The sequence below is a fragment of the Portunus trituberculatus genome, chromosome 5, assembly GCF_017591435.1.
Source record: "Portunus trituberculatus isolate SZX2019 chromosome 5, ASM1759143v1, whole genome shotgun sequence".
NCBI lineage: Eukaryota > Metazoa > Arthropoda > Malacostraca > Decapoda > Portunidae > Portunus > Portunus trituberculatus.
The window spans coordinates 965,772-986,808 of record NC_059259.1 but is presented as its reverse complement, the minus strand read 5'-3'; the positions used below and the strand labels follow the sequence as shown (position 1 = coordinate 986,808).

Here is a 21,037-nt window from a genome sequence, read left to right as displayed (position 1 = left end):
GTGTGATACACCGTAATTGTACAGTAACTTCGTCATATACCTCAAAGTATCATGGTTTTGCATCTTGCGGCTTCCACACACCATCTCAAGACACAACAGTACAAGTTTTGAGAGGTGATATGGAATGGAGCACTTTTTTGGGAAAGACTAGTAAAAGCGACACTTAAGGCAGGTTCACACGTGTCAATACAGGGCTAAAATTGCAAGTTGGTAGGGTTTCCGACTGAATATCGATGCCTTGTGAGTGGAAAGCTAGTCGCAAAACAAGACCGGTATGTTGATCTTGTTCTGTCGATTTGCGAGCTTGTTTACGTTGTGACGTCACGGAGAAAGGTTTGAAAATGTGGTGTCGATGTAGCAAAGAAGATTTTTGAGTTTGTGAGAGAAAAAGAGCACATCTGTAACCTAAATGTGAATTCTACAGCAAAAAAAGGTAAGGCAAATAGGAGTTCAATGAAATAGCAACAACTCTTCGATGATTGCTTCCCTCTGTGCAGGGTGTTGTTGGAGGCGGGGATTGAATACTTGTAGGATTTAATTTGATCGTCATCGTCATCGTCAGCAGAGGAAGACATCTTGTTGGCTAACTGTTTGTATACACTCACTTCCTGCCAACCAGCCGATACTTTCCAGTCACTGTGTATGAACGTGTTCCGACTATAATGGCTCACTCAGTACTTTTAGCGACTAGATATTTTAGTCGCATATTGACATGTATGAACCGGCCTTTAGGTACAAGGTTAAGTTGGAGAATGGATGATGAAAGAATAGCGAGAAAGGTGTATCTGTGGAATGAAAGTGGGGAGTAAATGGAGGAAGAGGTACTTGAGAATGACAAAGAGGAGTGGATCACAAGTTGTATGGGGATGAGAATGGCTGGGAGGAATCAAAATGAGCGTGAATGCATCGTGAGTCGTGACAAGAGGAGACAAAGTGCATAGGAACTGAATGGGATGCGAGGAAATGGAAGAGTGAGATAGAATGAAGTGAAGTGGGTGGAACTCAATATATGGAAGAATGAGATGGAACATTACCAGAAAAATGAGGCGCCGATCTATGAGAGGTGTTATGATGACAGCCTGGGTGGTGATCTATTCGAGCGAGGGCACAGTGTATGGATGGGAGTGCAAGGAACTACAGGTGGTCTGAATCCCGGAACAAAGTGTGCCAGATGTGTGTGACATGGGGGAGGACGAGACGGTGGAGCATGTGACAGTGCTGGAGTGTGAAGTATGAGAGAAACAGGAAGGAGATGCTGCAGGTGATCCTGATTGAATTAGGGCTTAATATGGACGAAAAGTGGAGGAGACAGGAAGGGAATGGATGGTGTTGCTGCTGGGACTGTGCACCGAGAAGGACGAGTGAAAGGATGACTGAGGCTGTGAAGATGCAATTAGTTAACAGGATACCGCTCTTTTCTTTTCTTCTTCTCTTTTTTTCGGCTTGTCTTTTGTTCATCTTTTACAGGAGCTGCCGATCCACAGGCTGGGCTCTGGAGCAAGGAGATTGAATAGCTTTATCTAATCCCCTTGCTGTGGAGGGATGCTGAGCCTCCTGCAACATCAAGATTAAGATTAAGTGAATTCATTAAGCCCCAAACAAAACCCAGAATATCAACCAAAAGTAAGGATATCACCCAGCAACCCCTCCTCCACCTGGCCACCCAGGGCTGTGAGATAACCCTCCAATGATAATGGCTGCCCTGCCCTCACACTGGGGGCTTCATGGTAACAAGGTCAGGTCGCCGACGCCGCAGCCAAGATGGCCCTCTCCTCTAAACATCTCGCCACTGCCTCTCCCACTCTCCACCGCCACGCGCTTCATTACCCGCGTCTGCCACCCACTTGAAGCAACACGCTCGATGATGTCCTGCGCACCACCTCCATGGGCCAGTGCCGGACCAGCTCTTCCCCGCAGCCTTGGGTGCCCCAACACTCCCGAGTGTTAGATAGTGCCATCGCCCGCCCTCCGCCTGGGCCACACGACTCGCCCGTGTGACACGACACTCACTGCTCACTGGCACCGCCTGTGTATGTGTGTGTGTGTGTCCTGATCCCTTCTGCCCTTGGTGAAGGACTACCCCTCAGACCATCCAGCATTTCCTGCTTCACTGCCACCGCTTCCTCTCACCGCACTGCACCGCCCTGCCCACCCTCCCGCCCACCACAACACTGAACACTCCGCCGCATTAGTTATCTGTACCTTCGTGAGGAAGAGTGGCTAGCTACCGCGCCTGTCACACCCACACAGGACTACCCCAGGGGACCACGGTTCATAAGGATCCATAGATCTTTGTGGCCCTAACAACAACAGCAGCAGCAGCAACCATAAAAGTAAGGATGTAGTACATGTACTGGGCAAAATCAAGACTTTGGGGATTTATATTAATTATAGTATATTGTAGTGTTAGTGACAAGGAAAGGAACAAAGCAGTAAAAAGAAATTGAGACTTACTTAGTTGGATGTAGAGGGTGTTCGCCGCAGCTGTGGTGGTCCACCGCTGCTGCCAGTCAGAAAGTCACTTTTCAGAAGAGCTATCTGGTCTGGCACAGAGTGTGAGGCTGCCTTGCAGTAAGCCGTGTAGCCTGGGATGGGAGGCTCATCTGGCAGTGTTCACAGAAAGTGGTCCAGTGCAGCCTGTGGTGTCTGACATTTTTTGGCAGGGCATTGAAGAGTGAAAGACTGGAGGTGAGGAGGGGCACTGTCCCCTAGAAACCGTCCTGCTCGCTCGCCTTGATTCCCGGCTCCCACTTCGCAGCTCCTCCACCCAGCTGATTTGATGCCACTTACCTGTATGAAGCCACGCTTTTGGTCAGAGAGAGAGAGAGAAATATGAAAATGAATAAGGAGAGAGAGAGAGAGAGAATATGATAACGAATAAGGAGGGAGAGAGAGAGAGAGAGAGAGAGAATATGCATGATAACGAATAAGGCAGCGTTTCTCAATCTTTTTACCCTTGCGTAGCCCTTAAAATACATGACGTCTCTAGGAATCCCTGCGCAAAAACAAAATTATATACCATATATTTCTCATTTAATGTAACATCAAATCAGCCGGGTGGAGGAGCTGCGAAGGGGAAGCCAGGAATTGAGGCGAGCGCACGGGACGGTTTCTCGGGGACAGTGCCGAGGAGGGTCTTGACTCTCCCTGGGGTAGAGGAGGGGAGAGCCCATATCTCATATGAGTGGCCTGAGTGTTTGCTCTTCTTGGATTTCAGTAGCATGGTGAAACGGTCAGGCTCTTGCTCCTCTAGTGTCTTCCACACATGTATATGAGTGGATATATTAAATGACAGGAGTACAGAGGAGCCAATAATCAGGAGAACAAAGTGTAAATGATAATGGAAAAATGATATTACACTGGATGGAGAACCACAATTGAATGATGATATGAATTGTGAAGGTGAAATCACACGGAGCAGGGACAGGCAGAAAAGCCTCCTACATTATGCATTAGTAACAAGTAAATTCTACATTGAGTTCCTTAGGATGACTATAGATGAAGAGCTGGAGAAAGCTGACATATCAAACCATAAAGTGGTGGAAATAATAGTAGAAATGAGCCTAAGGATGAGGAAGACGAGTAATAACTAGGAATGGACAGTAACAGACTACAACTAAACGGACAAGAACTCTGAAAGTATAGAGAGAGGAGTGTAGCTGAGGTCAAGTAAATAGCTTTGGGGTATTAGAATAAAAGATTAACCCCTTCCTTACCGCAAGACTGTTTTGTGGTACGTGCGTACCACGCGCAAAAGCGACCTTGTGGTACCGCAAGATGCTGCTGTGGTACGTGCGTACCACACCAATACATTTCCGTGTATAACCGTGGCCTGAGTGCGGATTTTGCCTTTTTCATACTCCACGTGGTTCACTATAAACAAACAAACACTGGAGGCGTTATTTTTAGCCACCCCAGCATAACAAAACCATCCCCCCCACTAGCCAATCAATATCGGAGTTAATTTTTCATGCATAAACTATAAAGCCAATCACTATTCTTTGACATATATTATTCCCACAGTCCCCCCAAGAACATCAGTTCTCTAGTATCGGCCGTGGTGAAACTGTTCTATTGCCTCTAGTTAGAGATAATGGCGCCTGCTTCGTAGCAGCGATGAGGATTATCATAATTATGAGACAGATAGTGAGGATATACTGGAAGACTCTCCAGATGAATATGATTCAGACTATGATCCTGAAAAGAAATAGGAGAGAGTGATAGTGACAGCAGTGTTGAAACCCTCTCGGCAAGTGAGGGGGAGCAGCCTAGTTATGACTGCCTCAGGGCCACCCTCACCAGGTGCAGAGTGTGTGGTGCTGAATTTATGATTAGTGCACAATTTATGATTATGTTTACGTTTTCTTTTATTAATAAAATGACAAAAATATGTTTAGAAAAAAGTACATAACACTGAGTTAGAAAGAAATATAATGTGTAGATCTGGCCCGTGAGGCACGTGCGCACACACGGGCAGGGGGCTGCGGTATAGGAGAGGAACGCTTTGTTTACATTGGGGGGTGGCTGCGGTAAGGAAGGGGTTAAGAGAGACAGCAAATACTAGTGTTGTAAAAAGTCAATATAGAAGAAGGAAAATTGCAGGCCATAGGCAGAGAGAGGAGCCAGTTTGGGTTGCAGAGGAAATCAGACAGAAAATTAAAGAAAGGAAATGACTTGGTAGGATTAAAAAGGGAGTAACAGATTTAGTAAGGAGAGAGCATTGTGAAAGTCTCTGTAGGGAACAAAAGGTGAAGACACAGTTACCGATAAAGAGATGTACACAAATGAAAAAACTGCAAAAGAAAGTAAAGAATATAAAAGTATTAGGGAAAAAATCTTGAAAATGATAAGAAAGTTGAAAGGAGAAAAGGATAAGGAGGAAGAGCCTGTGAGAAAATATGGTGAAGATGGAAGAGGACTAGGAAAAGAGAAATTCATCAGTGAGAGCAATTGATGAGTTTTGGGGAACAATATACAAGAAACGTACAGATTTGGCTGAATTGGGAAAATCTTTATTTTTTATTTATTTATTTATACTATGTGGGCTTTTCACAAGAATTTATGGGCTAAAGGGGATACTTTTTTGTGGTAACTCCTATCTCAAAGCCCACCTGCTAGGATACCGTTGCCCCGAGTGAGGAAGCCCAACCTACACTCGGACTGTGGATAGGATTCGAACCCATGCACTTGGAGACCCCTCGGATCCTAAAGCATGCATGGTTCCTCTGTACCACTGTACTGATAAAACATAATTTGAATGAAGTAAACCTAATCTTCAGTCAAACCGTACCTAACCAGACCTAACCTAAGCTGGTGATGTAGTGGGCCACATCCCCCCCTTGACCCTCCCTCCTCAGTGATTAGTTATTAGTCCATGTTGGGCTGCTCAAAGCTGCTGCAGTAGTAGTACTCACATGTACCTACACACATCACAGGTAAGAGGGGGAGGAGTGTAGTGTTGTGGCTGGCTGGTGAAGGAAGTACTGAAGACAATAAGGAGGCATAGCTATACTGGACCACTGCTTGTGTTTTTTGGATAAAAGTGTAGAATAAGGAATTTCAACCAGTGGCCTCTTCGACACCATCAGACTTGGGGACCTGCAGAGAAACTCTGAGAGTAGACCAAATGTTTCCATTAGTTAAGCAGCCATAGTTGACAAAAATGGAAATGATAAAAAGAACAATGATGAAATGTAACAAACCTAACCTAACAGTGGTGTGTGGCTCCACCCAACCCATGATCACCCACTCCAGTGTGAGCGATCTCCAAGCAAAGACCCACATCATCTTAGAAATTAACAATCCCCCTCCCCCCTTGGTGTGGTATGCACATGGTACAAGGCCTTTTTCTACAGATTAATCCATGCAAGTACAGTTCCAGCAGCCTTTATCACCCTATGACGGATCTGTAAGTGATGACGGAGAGGTTCGAGGTGCGCAGAGATCCACACTAGGTTACACTGTAGGGCTAGGATTAGTTTGTTTGTCAGTGTTTGGGGAATTTTTAGGCATTTTTTCCAATTTAGACAAAAAAATGGCCTCCTATGGGAATTGCAAAATTAGGTATATTTTGGGCTTTCCCACCCAAAACCCTGCTATCCCAGCAGGTTCCCAAGCTTGTTGGTGTTTGGGAGGGCTGGTGACAAACGCCTCACTCTGCAGGTGGTCAATGACTTATGACACGAGTACATGTTATTGTAGAGTATTCATTGTACATTACATTTAGTTTAGATTAAATTAAGTTTGTTTTGATCTGATTGGTGGGGAGAACAAAATAGACCAAATTTTACATTTCTTATTAAAAGTTTGAGGAGATTTTTGACAGTGGAATACCTTGGAAATTTTTACCAGGTTAGGTGAAGCATGATCTTGTGGGTCAGTGTACTGTATTAACAAAATGTGTACTGACTCCCTAAGGCCATCCTTCACCTAACATTTTACTAATATATATATATATATATATATATATATATATATATATATATATATATATATATATATATATATATATATATATATATATATATATATATAGCCTTGTGGAAATGTGGTACATAAGTTTTGTATGCTGTACAATGATGCGCCTTTTGTTTACATTCCACAAGTTGCCGGCTAGTGTCTTTCCCACTCCACTCTCCCTCCCTTCATAAACTTAAGATATCAACATTATGAAGTTACATACATTAGTGTACATTATAATGACTTAAATTAAACTGCTTAAATGTTTTTCATAATTTTTACTTTCATTAAATTTTTTACTGTACTATGATGCACTCTCGCTTTGTTTACTCTCAATGGAAGTTCAGGTCAGAGGTTAAACTTGTTATCATTGGTTTGCTTAATGAAAATTCGCACAACGAACGTTTTTTTTTTAGGAACGTAACCCATTCATTAAGCGGGGGTTGCCTGTACTTTGAGAAAGAGAAATGAAAAGGTATGAAGGATTCTATAGTAATAGGAGATAGAGCAGTATGGTGATGCAAACAACCTGTGATTGACTTGGAAATGTAATGCTTTCAGATCTGCAGCGTGGACCACAAACGCCACACTTCATAAAATGGGCAAAGTACGAAGACTACGGCAAAAATATCACGCAAGTTTAGCAAAAGAAAAGGTTGAAAATGCAGCAAAGGAGCATGACATCATAAAGAGTGGCCTTCAGCAGGTGCCACAGGTCCAGAGTGTGGCAGCTGGTGATCCAGTGAATAGGTAACACTCCAGTGAACAGTGTCTACAAACCTTCTTGGCTTTACATTTGTATTTGATTAAAATTTAGATGTACTGGTTACATGTTACACAAGAGGTATTTATTGTTATTGCTGCATTGGCTTTTTTTTTTCCCCTAATGAGATTGAAAAGCCCAAATAGATGTTTTGTTTGTAGAGAGGCGAGTCAACAGCTAACCCTCATCACCAGTGTCACTGTAAAGCTTTAAAAGATTCATTCTCTAGTTAGGTTTGTGGATGAATGTAAAGCATCTTGATCACTCTCCCATGTTCATTGCATCTTGGTCACTATGAACCCCTTGAGTACCATGATGCATTTCCATATTCATCCTGCTTACTATTTAGTGATTTTATTTAGCTTCAGAAACTCATGTGTGGGATTGAAATAGTTAAGACTGTGGCCATTTATCTTCTGACCTCCATAGACCCTTCCTAATGTCAATAAAACTGTCTAATTGTACACATGTCTCAAGGTAAAAATGTGACCTAGTATTGAAGGGGTTAAGTAACATATGTTTGATTATTTTCTTTGCCATGTTGTGATTACTTTGGGTACACACACATGAATGGTTTCAGTATAGATTTGACATTTAATTGATAGATGTTCTTTGAAAGTAGATTCCTGACGACTTTTGCAGGTTACTGTTGTGTGTCTTTCCATTTCACTGACCAATGGCTGGTAAACTGGCCATCACTGGTGACAAAGTATGTCTCAGCTCATGTTTTGACTAAAATAGTTCATGTGTAAGTGTACTCAAGGTCACTCACTCTTTCATTCTGGAGTTGCCATGTGAAGTTGTTATTGGTCTACTCTCCCAGGTAGTGGCATAGTGGATAAGGTGGTGGTGGTGGGATCGGGCAGAAGTCCACACATAGGTTTGAATCCCACCACATACTGCCTTGATACTTCGCCATTCGTGGAGTGGTTTAAAGTTACCTACATGTCACCATGATACCCAGGTTCTAGGTGGTTATTCCGAAGATGCACTTGGGTAGTGATATGGGCCCTAATATGGGTACCACTATAAATAAAATTGCCTGCGCCACTAATGGGTCAAAGCCGAATAGCGCTTCCCACGTATACTCTTCAAGTAAACCTACAGGCGCTATAGGCCATAACATAAAAAGAATAAATAACTAAAAAAAAATGCAATGATGTGTGCGCACTGACACCAACTGAGATCTTTGTTATCATTTTTGTCACAATGCAGTGACAGTTTGTTTTCTTCATACATGTAGATATGTAGATTACATTAACCTATTTTGTGGTAGTGGATGTTTACATGTGAGGGATAATTTCCTGTTGGATTCTCAATTTCATGAAGAGTAATGTTTATTTTCTTACATCTTACTTCAGGCACAATATATTTGCTGGGCTGCAGATCAAACTACAAGAAGTGGAAAACACACCGGCACCAAGCCATGTGGAGGGCGACAACATGAGTGTTGCTTCAGTGAGTCAGCAGAGCCAGCTGGGCACCAAGGCTGATAAGAGAAAAAAGAGACATCAAGAACTTTTGGAAAGTAAGATATTATGAAAGTGCTTTCGCAATATAATAAAAGTTCTTGCATTTGCTCCATGGTAGGTTGATCCAATACTATACAGCATATGTTATGTAAAGTAATATTCAGTGTTGTGGCATGATGATCCACTGCTGGGCTGGTGGTCTGCAGTCTGGAGGGATGAACTACTGTATGTTGTCTCTATCAGATTCTGAGCTGGTAGACATGCTCTGGAAATGTTTCCCTTCAGACTGTAGCCTCTTTGCATACCAGGAAACAAGTGTGTGAATTAAGTTGAGGAGTCCTAACCTTACAACGTAGGAGGAAAATAATAACAGTCATGTTTTCCAGTCATCCTGTCACTCGTGTCTGCCACCACCAACACTATCCATTCCTTCCTGTCTTCTCCACTCTGACATTCCCCAACTCCCTCAGCACCACGCTTTACTGCCATCTTGACACATTTCTTCCCCCCACCTGCTACTCCTAACATTCCATCGGAACACCTTTCTCACTAGTCTTGCATCGTCCATTCGCTCTAATCCAGCCTTGTACCTCAGCGTTGCCTTTACATGTCTCTCTCTAAAAGTACTCCAGCCTGTATCTCCTCCCTTGGTGCATTCAGTGCTATTCTTGCTACTCTATTCTATCCTACTTCTAATTTCTCTAGTTCATTTTCATTCTATACAATCACCTCCATACCATACATAATGCTTGGAACAGCTATGCTCTTCCAGACTTCTCACAGCACATTGTATGTACTTGCTCTCATCCTTGCTGCGCTTCATAGTCGACCACCCACTGGTTTACCATGCTTATCTTTTCATTCTTTGCCTTCACACAGCCATTTTTTTTATGTAGGAAAGAGAGCCAGCCAAGGGCCAAAAAAAAAAAAAAGGCCCACATGAGTGCTGGCTCTCTACAAAGAAGAAAAGCGTCAGCCCAAATTCTGGAGCAAATGCCTCAATACTTCCCTCTTAAAAGAAAACAAGTTGTAGAAGGTTGTAAATACAGATGCAGGGAGGGAGTTCCAGAGTTTATCAGTGAAAGGTATGAATGACTGAGAGTACTGAGTAACTCTTGCATTAGAAAGTTGGACAGAATAGGGATGGCAGGAAGAAGAAAGCCTTGTGCAGTGAGGCCGTAGGAGGAGGGGAGACATGCAATTGCAAGATCAGTAGAACTCAGTTAAACTCATCCACATCCCCAGATACTCGTATGCATCAGTCTGTTGCACCTCATTCTCTTCCAGTCTCCATACTAACTCTCTTTCATTCACAATCATCACCTTGCTCTTCTTACTGGTAAAACTTATCCCAAAGTCTCTCCCATACCCATCTACAGCATTCAACAAGCTTTGAAACTCATCTGCTGACTCACTCATAATTACTATATCATCTGCATACAAGAGCACACATATCTTATCATTCCCCACATTTAATCCTTCATTCATTCTTCTCATTCTGGCAGCCAGTTCCTCTGTGTATAGGCTAAAAAGTGTTGGTGACAATATGCAACCCTGCCTTACTCCTCTCACTCTTCACCCAGTCTGTCACTACATCTAGTCTGTATCTCGCCCTTATTTCCACTTACTTACTTCGCACTATGTTAACTATTTTTCCACTCTACTAAATCTTTTCTAGGACTCTAGCAAGCATTTCTTTATTTACCCTATCATATGCCTTCTCTATGTATTGAAAATCTAAGTATAATTTGCTAATGTTCTCCTTTATCTCAATCATTTCATTCACCACAAGCAAGTTAGTTATCTTCTGCTCTCCTGCCCACCCGGAAGCCATTCTGCTCTTCACCTAACACTCCAGCTCTTTCAATCCATTTGCACAGTCTCTCATTCAACACTGCACTAAAACCTTTCCCTACTGTATTTGATAACGTTGGTCTGTAGCTCTTCAACTCATTCTTGCTCTTGTATCTTCCCTTATGCAGCAGAGTCACCCTGCATTCATTCCACATTCTTGACACTCTCTCCTCTTCCCACACCTAATTAAATAGCTCAGTCATCCTATGAGTCACACCTTCCCCCTCCATTTTTGTACATCTCACATGGTATCTTATCCTGCCCTGCTGCCTTCCCACTTCTCTGCCCTCTGACACATTTCTCCACCTCCTCCTTGCTGATTCTCTCATTCATTTCATCCACATCCTTCCTCTCCAGTGTCACACATCCTTCTCTCACATCAATACCTCACCTATTGATTTTGATGGTAGAGGTGACTGGGGATTTCTCCTGAGGCTGTGGTAACTAAGCCAGTCAGTGCCCAGTGAATGAAACAGTGTGCTCTCATTGGTGGTGTCTCTTCTCTGGGCCAACAGTGTGGCATGTATGAAGTGATCTGGGAATACTCAGCCTCACCTTGACACCAACCAAGCTTCCTTTTCCAAACATAGTAAGCAGTTTTTTGTTGAGCCGTCCGTGGTGCGCTACACGGTCACATTAATATTTTTTTTTTAATGTTTAAAGTACGCTACTGTAGTGTATTTTTATTTTTGAATTACTATTTTATCACTTTTAAGTTAGAAAATGTTTTTTCAAAAGAAATCATCTGATTTTATGAATTTCTAAGTTTCATTTGGTTGGAGAAACCTGCCATGTAGAAACTGCAATATTAATTTATATTGAATATCTGTAAAAAATCTGCGATGTACTGAGGCCATGACAGGTGATAGGGTGGTGAATTACTGTAAGTTATTCAGTGACAGAGCTCAGATCTCAGTTTGCTTGCAACTTAAAGCAATTTTCTGCATTGAAAATGATTGAAATACCATTAATCTGTTCCATCTTCAAAAAAGAACACCCAATCTTTGTTTGTGTTTTTTGGTAAGAAAATTAATTTATAAATAATGAATATTGTATGTAAACCTAGTAAAACATAACAAAAGAGAATGTAAATAGATAAACCTTACTTTATAAAGGATATTCATCTTGAGATAGATAGATAGATAGATGTTTATTGACCAGAGGTGCCTTCCATGTGACCTTATCCCAATTCTTCCATCTATCAACTCCACACAACCTTCCAGACAACTATCCCCTCTTCTTCAATGACACTCAACTGTCTCCCTCTTCTACACTGAATATCCTCAGTCTGTCCTTTGCTCGTAATCTTAACTGTAAACTTCATGTCTCCTCTCTTGCTAAAACAGTTTCTATGAAGTTAGGCGTTCTGCGGCGTCTCCACCAGTTTTTCTTGCCCCTCCAGCTGTTAACTCTGTACAAGGCCCTTATTCGTCCTTGTATGGAGTACTCTTTGGATGTTTGGAGGGATTCCACTCAAACAGTTCTATTAGATAGGGTGGAATCAAAAGCTTTTCATCTCATCAACTCCCCTCCTCTGACTGACTGTCTTCAGCCTCTTTCTCACCGCCGAAATGTTGCATCTCTTTCTATCTTTTATCGCTATTTTCATACTAACTGCTCTATTGATCTTGCTAACTGCATGCCTCCCCTCTTCCTGCGGCCTCGCTGCACAAAGCTTTCTTCTTCCTCTCACCATTATTCTGTCCAACTCTCTAATGCAAGAGTTAACCAGTACTCTCAATCATTCATTTCACTGGTAAACTCTGGAACTCCCTCAATGCTTCTGTATTTACATCTTCCTTTGACTTGACTTCTCTTAAGAGGGAAGTGTCAAGACATTTGTCCCTGAATTTTGGTTAACTCTCTTGACTTTTAAGAGAACTGGCAACCAAGTGGGCTTTTTTTTTTTTGCCAATTGCCCCTCCTGCATAAAAAGAAAAAGCATCCCCTTCATTCACTTGGGAGAGTCATCAGATGGAGCTTTCAAAAATAGCCGTTCACAAACGACTAATTGCTCTATTAATCACAGAAGAGTTCGTTGACGATGCTGTACTTGACACTGTGGACATTATTGACGAGTATAGCAAAACACATGAGCACTCTCACCGTCACTAGTATGGCAGTAGGAGGAAAAACAAGGAACTACACAATTTCTTACAAACTATTCTTTTTTCTTTTTTTTAATATATTTTCATGGCAATAAACTACTATTTCAACCTGTACTTGAACCTGAAGGGCTTGGTTTTGGCATCAACAAAAATGCTTTTTTTCTCTCTCTCTCTCTCTCTCTCTCTCTCTCTCTCTCTCTCTCTCTCTCTCTCTCTCTCTCTCTCTCTCTCTCTCCTCTGTGCATTATGCCAGTTCTCCTCCAAGTGATTGTTTTCAGCCTCTTTCTCATTGCTGCAACATTGCATCTCTTGCTGCTTTCTTCCACTGTTTATGTCAATTCCTTTCCTGATATTGGTAACTGTATGCTTCCCTTCTCTTGTGGCTTTGCTGCACACATCCTCTTATTCCTCTTCTATCCAACTCTTTAATGGTAGATTTAAACACTATTCCCATCCTTCATCCCTTTCTCAGGTAAACTCTAGAACTTCCTACCTGCTTCTGTATTTCCACTTCCTATCACTTAAACTCCTTCAGGACACTTTTCCTTTATTTATTGACTACCACTTTTGACACTGTTCGGTGGCCGGCACTGCAGTGGCCTTTTTTCAGTTTTGTTTCCCTTGGCTGGTGTCTCTCTTACTTAAAGAAACGATAATAGCAATGTATTTTAGCGACCTTATGCTGACTGTTTCCTTGCAGAAATTGATGTTGTCCGAGCTAGACAACGAGCAGAAAAAAATCGCAAGAAACGTGAGAAGACTGTCATAACTGGAGACCTGCATCCATTACTTAGTGCACTGCCTTCACTGGGGGAACTTACAACATCCATTAGTAAAAGCAAGAGTTCTGACTTAAAAACACCTCGTGAAACTCCCAAACAGAAAACTGCAAAGAAACAAACGTATGTATCTCTCAGATGTTTACGGACAAACCCCGCATAATGAATGAGTTAGGTTTAAAAAAAAGTGTTCCTTATGTGAAATTTCATTGTATGGGGTCCTAGGATGAGTAAAAAAATAGAAAATAAAATAAAATAAAATAAAATACGAACACGTCAAATTCGGATGCTGCAGTGGATGGTGGTGGTGGTGGTGGTGGTGGTGATTCGGCGGTGTTTTCAGACTCGGCCAAAATTTCCCCAATAAAATTTTGTTATAGCGGAGTTTGGTGCTCGTTATGTGATTTAAGGGTAATAAAACAAAACATTCGTTGTGGTGAAGATTTGTTGTGTAAACGTTCATTATGTGGGGTTTGCCTGTACTTTCCTACACAGGCACAAGCAACAGTGTGTGCAAACAGGTGAGCACTTGACCTTGATAACAGTGGATTATGATGCATGGCTTGCTGTGAGGTTTGCTGCCACACTTCTCTGTCGATCACACGCGGGGCAGCATCATAGCACTCTAGGCATGCCACTCACTCTAAAGCTGCTATTACATGGGTAGGTTTTTGGTCAGCACAGGAAGTTCCCACAACTCACCCAAATCATTGTACAGTATGGCAGTGGTATTCATTGCGCGGCTCACAATGACTCAATTTGCGGTTCTCAAAACATAAATAAATAAATTAATAAAAAACAAAAAAGCACACTTCCACTTATCATAGCATTAAGTAAGTTTGGTCTTTATTTTACAATTAATAACAAGATATATAGGCTAATATTATCATGTCTAGTTTTTCTTATTTACTATATTGCACTAGCAGCCCTGTACTACTTAATTTAGTTGAGTTACCCTAGCTTGTAGTAGCTGCGACTCTCTCGATCAATGTGTTTAACCCAAGTGGCTGCCTTGCAAAAATTAGTGAATAACACTGCAGTATGGGATGTACTCAGCCTATCCTGTCATCAAGTTTGTGTGTTTACAACATGTTTACAATATATGTGTTATTGTTTTGCAAGGAAAACAGTAAAACAAAGCCTAAAATGATTAATGATATCCTTAATACCTGGCCCTTTCTGGCCCTCAGCACTACCCGTATTGAATATCCCACTGTTACATTATTGAGGATTGTCACAACAGTTGTTACTTAGTCTTGCACTCATCAAAATGTTGATGTAACAGAGTGTACCAGTTTATCTTGAGTGAATACATTTCAGTAGCCTTACAAAATCGTGAAGTGCATGAACGTACCATCAGCAGATGAAGATTTGCCACAGCAGCCAGTGTTTGTTATAGCTGGAGCATGCTCGGCTGAATGCAATGTGGGATTTCCAATAGGACATTGATGAGTGAACCTGCTGTGCTTGCCAAAAACTGCCGTGTTATAACGGCTTAAGCAATAAATGAATGTGTAAGTGGTCTCAGAGCTCTCACAGAGGTCAGAGTATTGTTTCTTGTCTTCATAGTGCACAGTGCAGTGGCAGGTTTACTTCTGCCACACTTTCTTTCCTGTATTTTGCATCATCAAAAGTGAAGATAGCTTGTCTTTTTTTTGCCTATAGCGCCTGTAGGCATATTTCAACATTATATGTGGGAAGCGCTGTTCGGCTTCCACCCATTAGTGGTGCAAGCAATTTTATTTAAAGTGGTACCAATATAAGGGCCCATATCACCACCCAAGTGCATCTTTAGTGTAACCACCTAGAAAGAACCTGGCTATCACAGTGACATGTAGGTAACTTTACACCACTTGACAAATGGCATCGCTTCAAAGCAGTATGTGGTGGGATTCAAACTTACTTACGTGTGGATAACTGCCTGGTCCCACGCTCACCACCTCATCCACTACACCACCACCTCAATACTCAATACTCAAACTCAATTAATTCCAAATGGGTTTTAGGAGTATGAAAAAGTTTGACCACTGCTACCTATAAACCAGGTCATTCATTCTAACCTTAGCAAAACCTTAAGTTTACAAAAATTTCAATGTAATTTTTCTTTATAATTTTGGTTTGTACATACCATAAGTGAAGGCTGGTGATGGATAATGTAGGAGAGGAGGGGGAAGGGTGGGGAGGAGGAGGGAGGTTATTTATTGCAGGACAAATCACCATCCATGAAAGTGTCTCCTGGTGTGATTCCTGTGAACTCACTAGTGGAGGGCTGTGGCTCACCAACACTTGCACTCTCACTGGATTCCTTATTCTCACCACTAATAAGCCTCTTTGGTGCCATTGTAAGTTTCTAAATGAAAAACAAACGACAACGTTGGAGAATGTTATTCTGACAACCATGGTGGGACAACTGGCAGAAGGGGAGAGAGAGGCCAGGAGGCTTTGATCACAACCACATGTGTGGATGTTCAACTACCTGGTGGTATTTTTTTAAGTATTAAGTTTAACTTTTGCATTTGAATATTGAAAAGTTTGGGTATTGAGTCTGCACTGTATATATATACCAAATGGGCTTTTCACAGGAACGTGTGGGCAAAAAAGAGTCCTGTCTGAAAGGCCATCCATTAGGGAACTGCATCCCTGAGTAATTGAGGGAAAAGGTAGAACTCTGCCATGAAAAGTGTAAGGAGTCCTGACAATAAATATGAAGGAGGATTGAGTGAGGGGCATGAGCCATGAGGCAGCTGTGGCAGCTGCTGCGGGACTGTCAGTGACCACCATTCCACAAATCAAAATGTCTGGAATGCCAAGGAAGACTTGCAAGGAAACTGACATCCTCTTAAAGCAAGAAGTGATGAAATGAAGACCCACAAGTTACTGCCTATGAACTAAAGAAAATCATGCAGCATTGTTGTGGGGAAATACATTGATTCCCTGATATACAATTGGAACTGATTCCTGAAAATTCAATTGCTAAGCAATCGATCATGTAAAAGACATAAAAATAGTAATACAATTGCAAGACTTTTACATAAGTGCTACCTAAAACCCAAAAATATATGCAAATACAATTTTTGCCTAAAGTAATAAAACACAAATTAAAATTGAAGTTCATTGATTGTAGTTCTGGTATCCATCATCCATCACATCTGATTCTATCCAGAATGTGAGCCAATGAACCCATCTCACCTCCCCACATGTTCCCTCCAACCACACCAGTAACCTCCCAGTAAACTGCTCAAACTCATAAGCCACAGCGAGACGCTATCTTCACACCTTAGCACGTTATCACTGTACTAACTAGAGGCAGTCCTGTAATCTGCATGAGAGAGAGAGAGAGAGGATGTCACCAGCTATTATTCCCAAGGTCAGTCAGATGCTGTCACAGTCACAGTTTATCTCTCAATCTGCAGTTTCCTGTGTATGATTCAGCCAAACAAGTGAATGCAGTATACAAGTCGTGATGAATTGTATGATCACTTAAGGCTTGACACAAATGTACAATAATGCATTCTTTCTTGCTTTGAGCAGCACATGTTACCAACAGCAATGTTTGCCCAGATAACAATGTCTTCAGAAATATTATTCCATATACAAGACTATCTCAGAGAGAGAGAAAGAGAGAGAGAAGGGAAAAAAATGTCATTGATAGACTAACCTTTCCTCAGAGTTCCCACATGAGTGTTGTGTTCCAGTATCTCTCTCTCTCTCTCTCTCTCTCTCTCTCTCTCTCTCTCTCTCTCTCTCTCTCTCTCTCTCTCTCTCTCTCTCTCTCTCTCTCTCTCTCTCTCTCTCTCTCTTTCAGTTTTTCATCACAACAATAGACTTTGGCTTTTTTGCTAATGGGAACTTTCATCCCAAGTGGACAGCCTTCTTTGATTTTCTGATGTCCACATGTGAATGCCTGCACTGGAGGACCCATCAGCTGAACACAAGCATGGTGCCATCTCTCTAGGATAGGTCATGTAGTATATTATATGATGATTTTATCTTTCATTTATTGTGCAAACTATGCATTTCATTTTAAGAAATACATAAATGTTACCTCTTCATCACTTTTCACATTGCAGCTTGGCAGACATCGAGATGTTTGCCTCTATCCACCAAGACCCTCACTTCATCAAGGATCCATTTAAGGCTGTGGCACTTGCACTTGAGAACAGAGTTTTGAGTGAAGACCATTAAGCTACTGCACTGTCATTTATATTTTTCAGACTTGTAATAAAATGTATGATATTGATATTAGTTATCCAGAAATTATCCTTTATTTTTCTAGATAATAGACAAATAATACTTGTTATTCAATGCCAGTTTGGACTATTTATAACATGAATTTTTCTGTTTTATGTATGCATTACCAGACAGAATTATCCTTTAATCCATAACATATGGCAGAACCACATAGAGTCTGGAATGTGGCACAAAGAGTTGTCGTGGGACTACCTGTATAAAGAATTTTCTCTCGCTATCACTCGTTGCAGGAAGTATTGGTTAGGAAGAAAATTACAGAATGGGAAGAGCAAACCAAGAAATTAAATGGCATGCCTCGTAGAGAACTAGAGAAGGAAAGTTGGAAGTGATTGAAAAGGAATCTTGGGAAAGTAGTAAGAGATGAGGTGAAACTAAAAATTGACAGGAGAAACAAGGAATAGTGAAAAGATACAAACTGAAGTAGGACACATCTGGAAAGAGGTGATAATGAGGAATACAGAAAAAGAGACACTGGAGGACATAATAATTTTCAATAACACCAAGGACATGAATGCCACAGAGATCATGGAAAAAGATGTGGAAGATGCCTTAAGAAAAATTAAGTTTGGAAAAGCTGGAGGAACTGATGGCATCCTTGGAGAATTCATAAAGCATGGAGGGATTAAGCTGAAAAAGAAACTCAGGAAATTATTTGAAAAATTGTAGATGAACAGAGGAAAGCAAAATATGGGGCAAAGAACAAGCTGGTCTCAGTAAAGGAAGAGGAGGACTGGAAAACATTTATAATAGGAGATATGATTGAAAAGAGTAAAGTAACAGGGAAAGAACTGTATGTTATTCTTGGACACAGAAAGACTACTCAGTCTGCTAAACCACACAGGAATGAAAATGAAAGTTTTGAAAGTGATAGAAAATGTGTATGAAGGTAATGAGGTAAAGTAGAGCCTTGGATCAGTGAGCATGGGATGGTTAGAGAACAATGTTGGAGTGAAACAGGCCTGTGAGTTGTCCTCAACACTGAATTTAACATGTGCCTGGAGGAACTGATAAAAAGAATCAGAGTGAGCAGCAGATGTGTGGACATTGGAGGCAGCAGACTAGGATGTCTGGCATGTGCTGACGACATGGTGCTGATGGCAGACAGGAAGGAACGCATGCAAGAACTATTACAGGTTACGGCTCAGCTTGGAAAAAAGCGACAGCTGTGATTCACTTCATGAAAGTGCAAAGTGGGTGATGGCAAATTGCATAATGGAAGTGGTGGGAAAGTATGCAGACTTGGGAATGGAGGTCAGTAATGAAGGCATAGGTGGGAAAGACAAAGAAAAATAAATAAAGACAAGGCAAGGAAAGTTGCTGGGATGATCCTTAATGAGGGAAACAGAGTAATCAATATATATGAGGTGGGCAGGAGTCTGTGGAAGGGAATGGCAGTCCCACACTGCCTATATGGAGCAGAACTAATAAGATTTACAGAGAAGGGCATCCAGGATCTAGATAAAGTGCAGGAAATGATAGGTCGGTGGCGCAAGGAGCCAGTATATACAGATGCACAGGTGTAGAGGCAGTTAGAGGTGACGTGGGATGGAGCACATTCCCAGATAGAATTCATTGCCAAGGAAAAGTCCTTTATGAAGAAAATAGAACTGGAAGATGACAGATGGGCAAAGAAAGTCCTTTCGTAGAACAGATTAGGATCATCATGGAGGAGAGAGGTAAACATGCAGATGGAAGGAAAAGGAGAACTTAGAAGAAGACTGGAGAATAGAGACATAAGCAAAAGGATAGAAGGCTTCTATCCTTAGCTTCTAATAGAAGCTAATGTTTTGGGGGAGTGGAGATCGGAAATGGAGAGCCAATTAAAATTAAAATGGCAGTATATATATATATATATATATATATATATATATATATATATATATATATATATATATATATATATATATATATATATATATATGAACCAGAAGAATAGAATGACATGTAGGAGACTGAGGTAGGAAGCAAGTTATTGTTGAAGGCGAGGACAGGTTGTGTACCTTAGAATGGTAGGAATAGAAATGACAATATATGAGTGACAAAATATCACGAAAATTCAAGTGAAACTACTGCATTTATTAAAGAGGTAATTAAGACCGATCAAAATATCGAGATTAGAAAAAAAATAAGGAAAATAGAAACAACACCAAACTTTGGCAAAAATAAACAAAAAAGAACTAACAAAATAACAATAAATCTTCTCAAAACAACTGAATAAAAGATATATGCCTGACAATCATTCAAATATCAACATTTAAAAAACAAAGAAAATAAATAAAAACTAAGAAGAAAAACAAAGCAAAAAATACAAAGAATAATAAAAATACAACAAAAACTTCTATACAAGCAAAACGTAGTAAGAAATAAAACAAAATAGCAACAGGTAACACACACAGGTCCGCCCAACCCGTGTGTCACAATGGCGGGCTAGCGGGTGGACGGCGGCATTGAAGTGTTCCCGACTCGGTCATCATTTCCAGCGTGACCCAGAGGTGGCGGCGTCCAGTGCTGGTGTTAGGGTAAGTGGCGCCCCTCACTGTAGTATGGGCGGCGTGTGGGGGCGGAGAAATGGGTGATATAAGATGGAGTAGCGTGGGTGTGCGGTGAGCCATGCCAATATTACTGGTTTCGACCCTTTCCTTCCCCACGTTGGTCTGTCCCATCGCCGCCACGTGCGTGTTCATGTGCGCACACCTCACTGGATGGTTCACTAGCCTGACTATTGTGTTGGTGTACGCCCCTGTAGGTTTGCAGATCTTTTTAATACACTCACGGTCTATATCACACTTCTATTACCATTTCTAGCTCTATTTTACCCTATCAGAAATTAATAATAACTTCAGGACATATTTAGGATAGGTTAGGTTAGGTCTACGAGCATTTCTAACTCCATAGTACCCCATTGGAAATTAATTATAACTTCGGGACAGAATTTAGGTTAGGTCTACGAGTATTTTTTTTTTTTATTTTTTTATATACCATGTGGGCTTTTTACGGGAATTTATTGGGCTAAAGGGGATACTTTTTGGGGTACTTCCTATCTCAAAGCCCACCCGCTAGGAAACTGTTGCCCCGAGTGAGGAAGCCCAACCTACACTCGGACCGTGGACAGGATTCGAACCCGTGCGCTTGGAGAGCGGACCCTAAAGTACGCATGGTTCCACTGTACCACGGCGGACCCAAACCGCATTTTATCCTATCGGAATTGAATAATAACTTCAGGACAGAATTTAGGTTAGGTTAGGTTAGGTGTATCAGCATTTGTAACCCCATTTTACCCTATCGGAAATACATAATAAGGTTAGGTTAAGTTAGGTTTCCCAGGAGGTACCCCAAGGTTGTTAGACATAG

General features: G+C 41.4%; 1 protein-coding gene and 1 long non-coding RNA gene across 3 annotated transcripts in view; both read left to right on the top strand.

The window, feature by feature from the left end:
• The first annotated feature begins 1,622 nt into the window (after positions 1-1,622).
• Positions 1,623-17,675, top strand: LOC123514751 (protein FAM207A-like). The gene is made up of 5 exons (XM_045272861.1): positions 1,623-2,333; positions 7,021-7,209; positions 8,584-8,750; positions 13,357-13,558; positions 17,506-17,675. Exons 2-5 carry the CDS (start codon positions 7,058-7,060, stop codon positions 17,618-17,620), a joined length of 636 nt encoding a protein of 211 aa, XP_045128796.1. The 5' UTR covers positions 1,623-2,333; positions 7,021-7,057; the 3' UTR covers positions 17,621-17,675.
• A 2,008-nt stretch (positions 17,676-19,683) lies between these two features.
• Positions 19,684-21,037, top strand: part of LOC123514473 — a 30,829-nt gene continuing 29,475 nt past the window's right edge. The window contains exon 1 of one of the 2 annotated variants that reach the window (XR_006677614.1): positions 19,684-20,205. This is a non-coding gene — a long non-coding RNA (uncharacterized LOC123514473). The remainder of the gene's footprint in view (positions 20,206-21,037) is intronic. The other variant, XR_006677615.1, reaches the window with a different exon arrangement.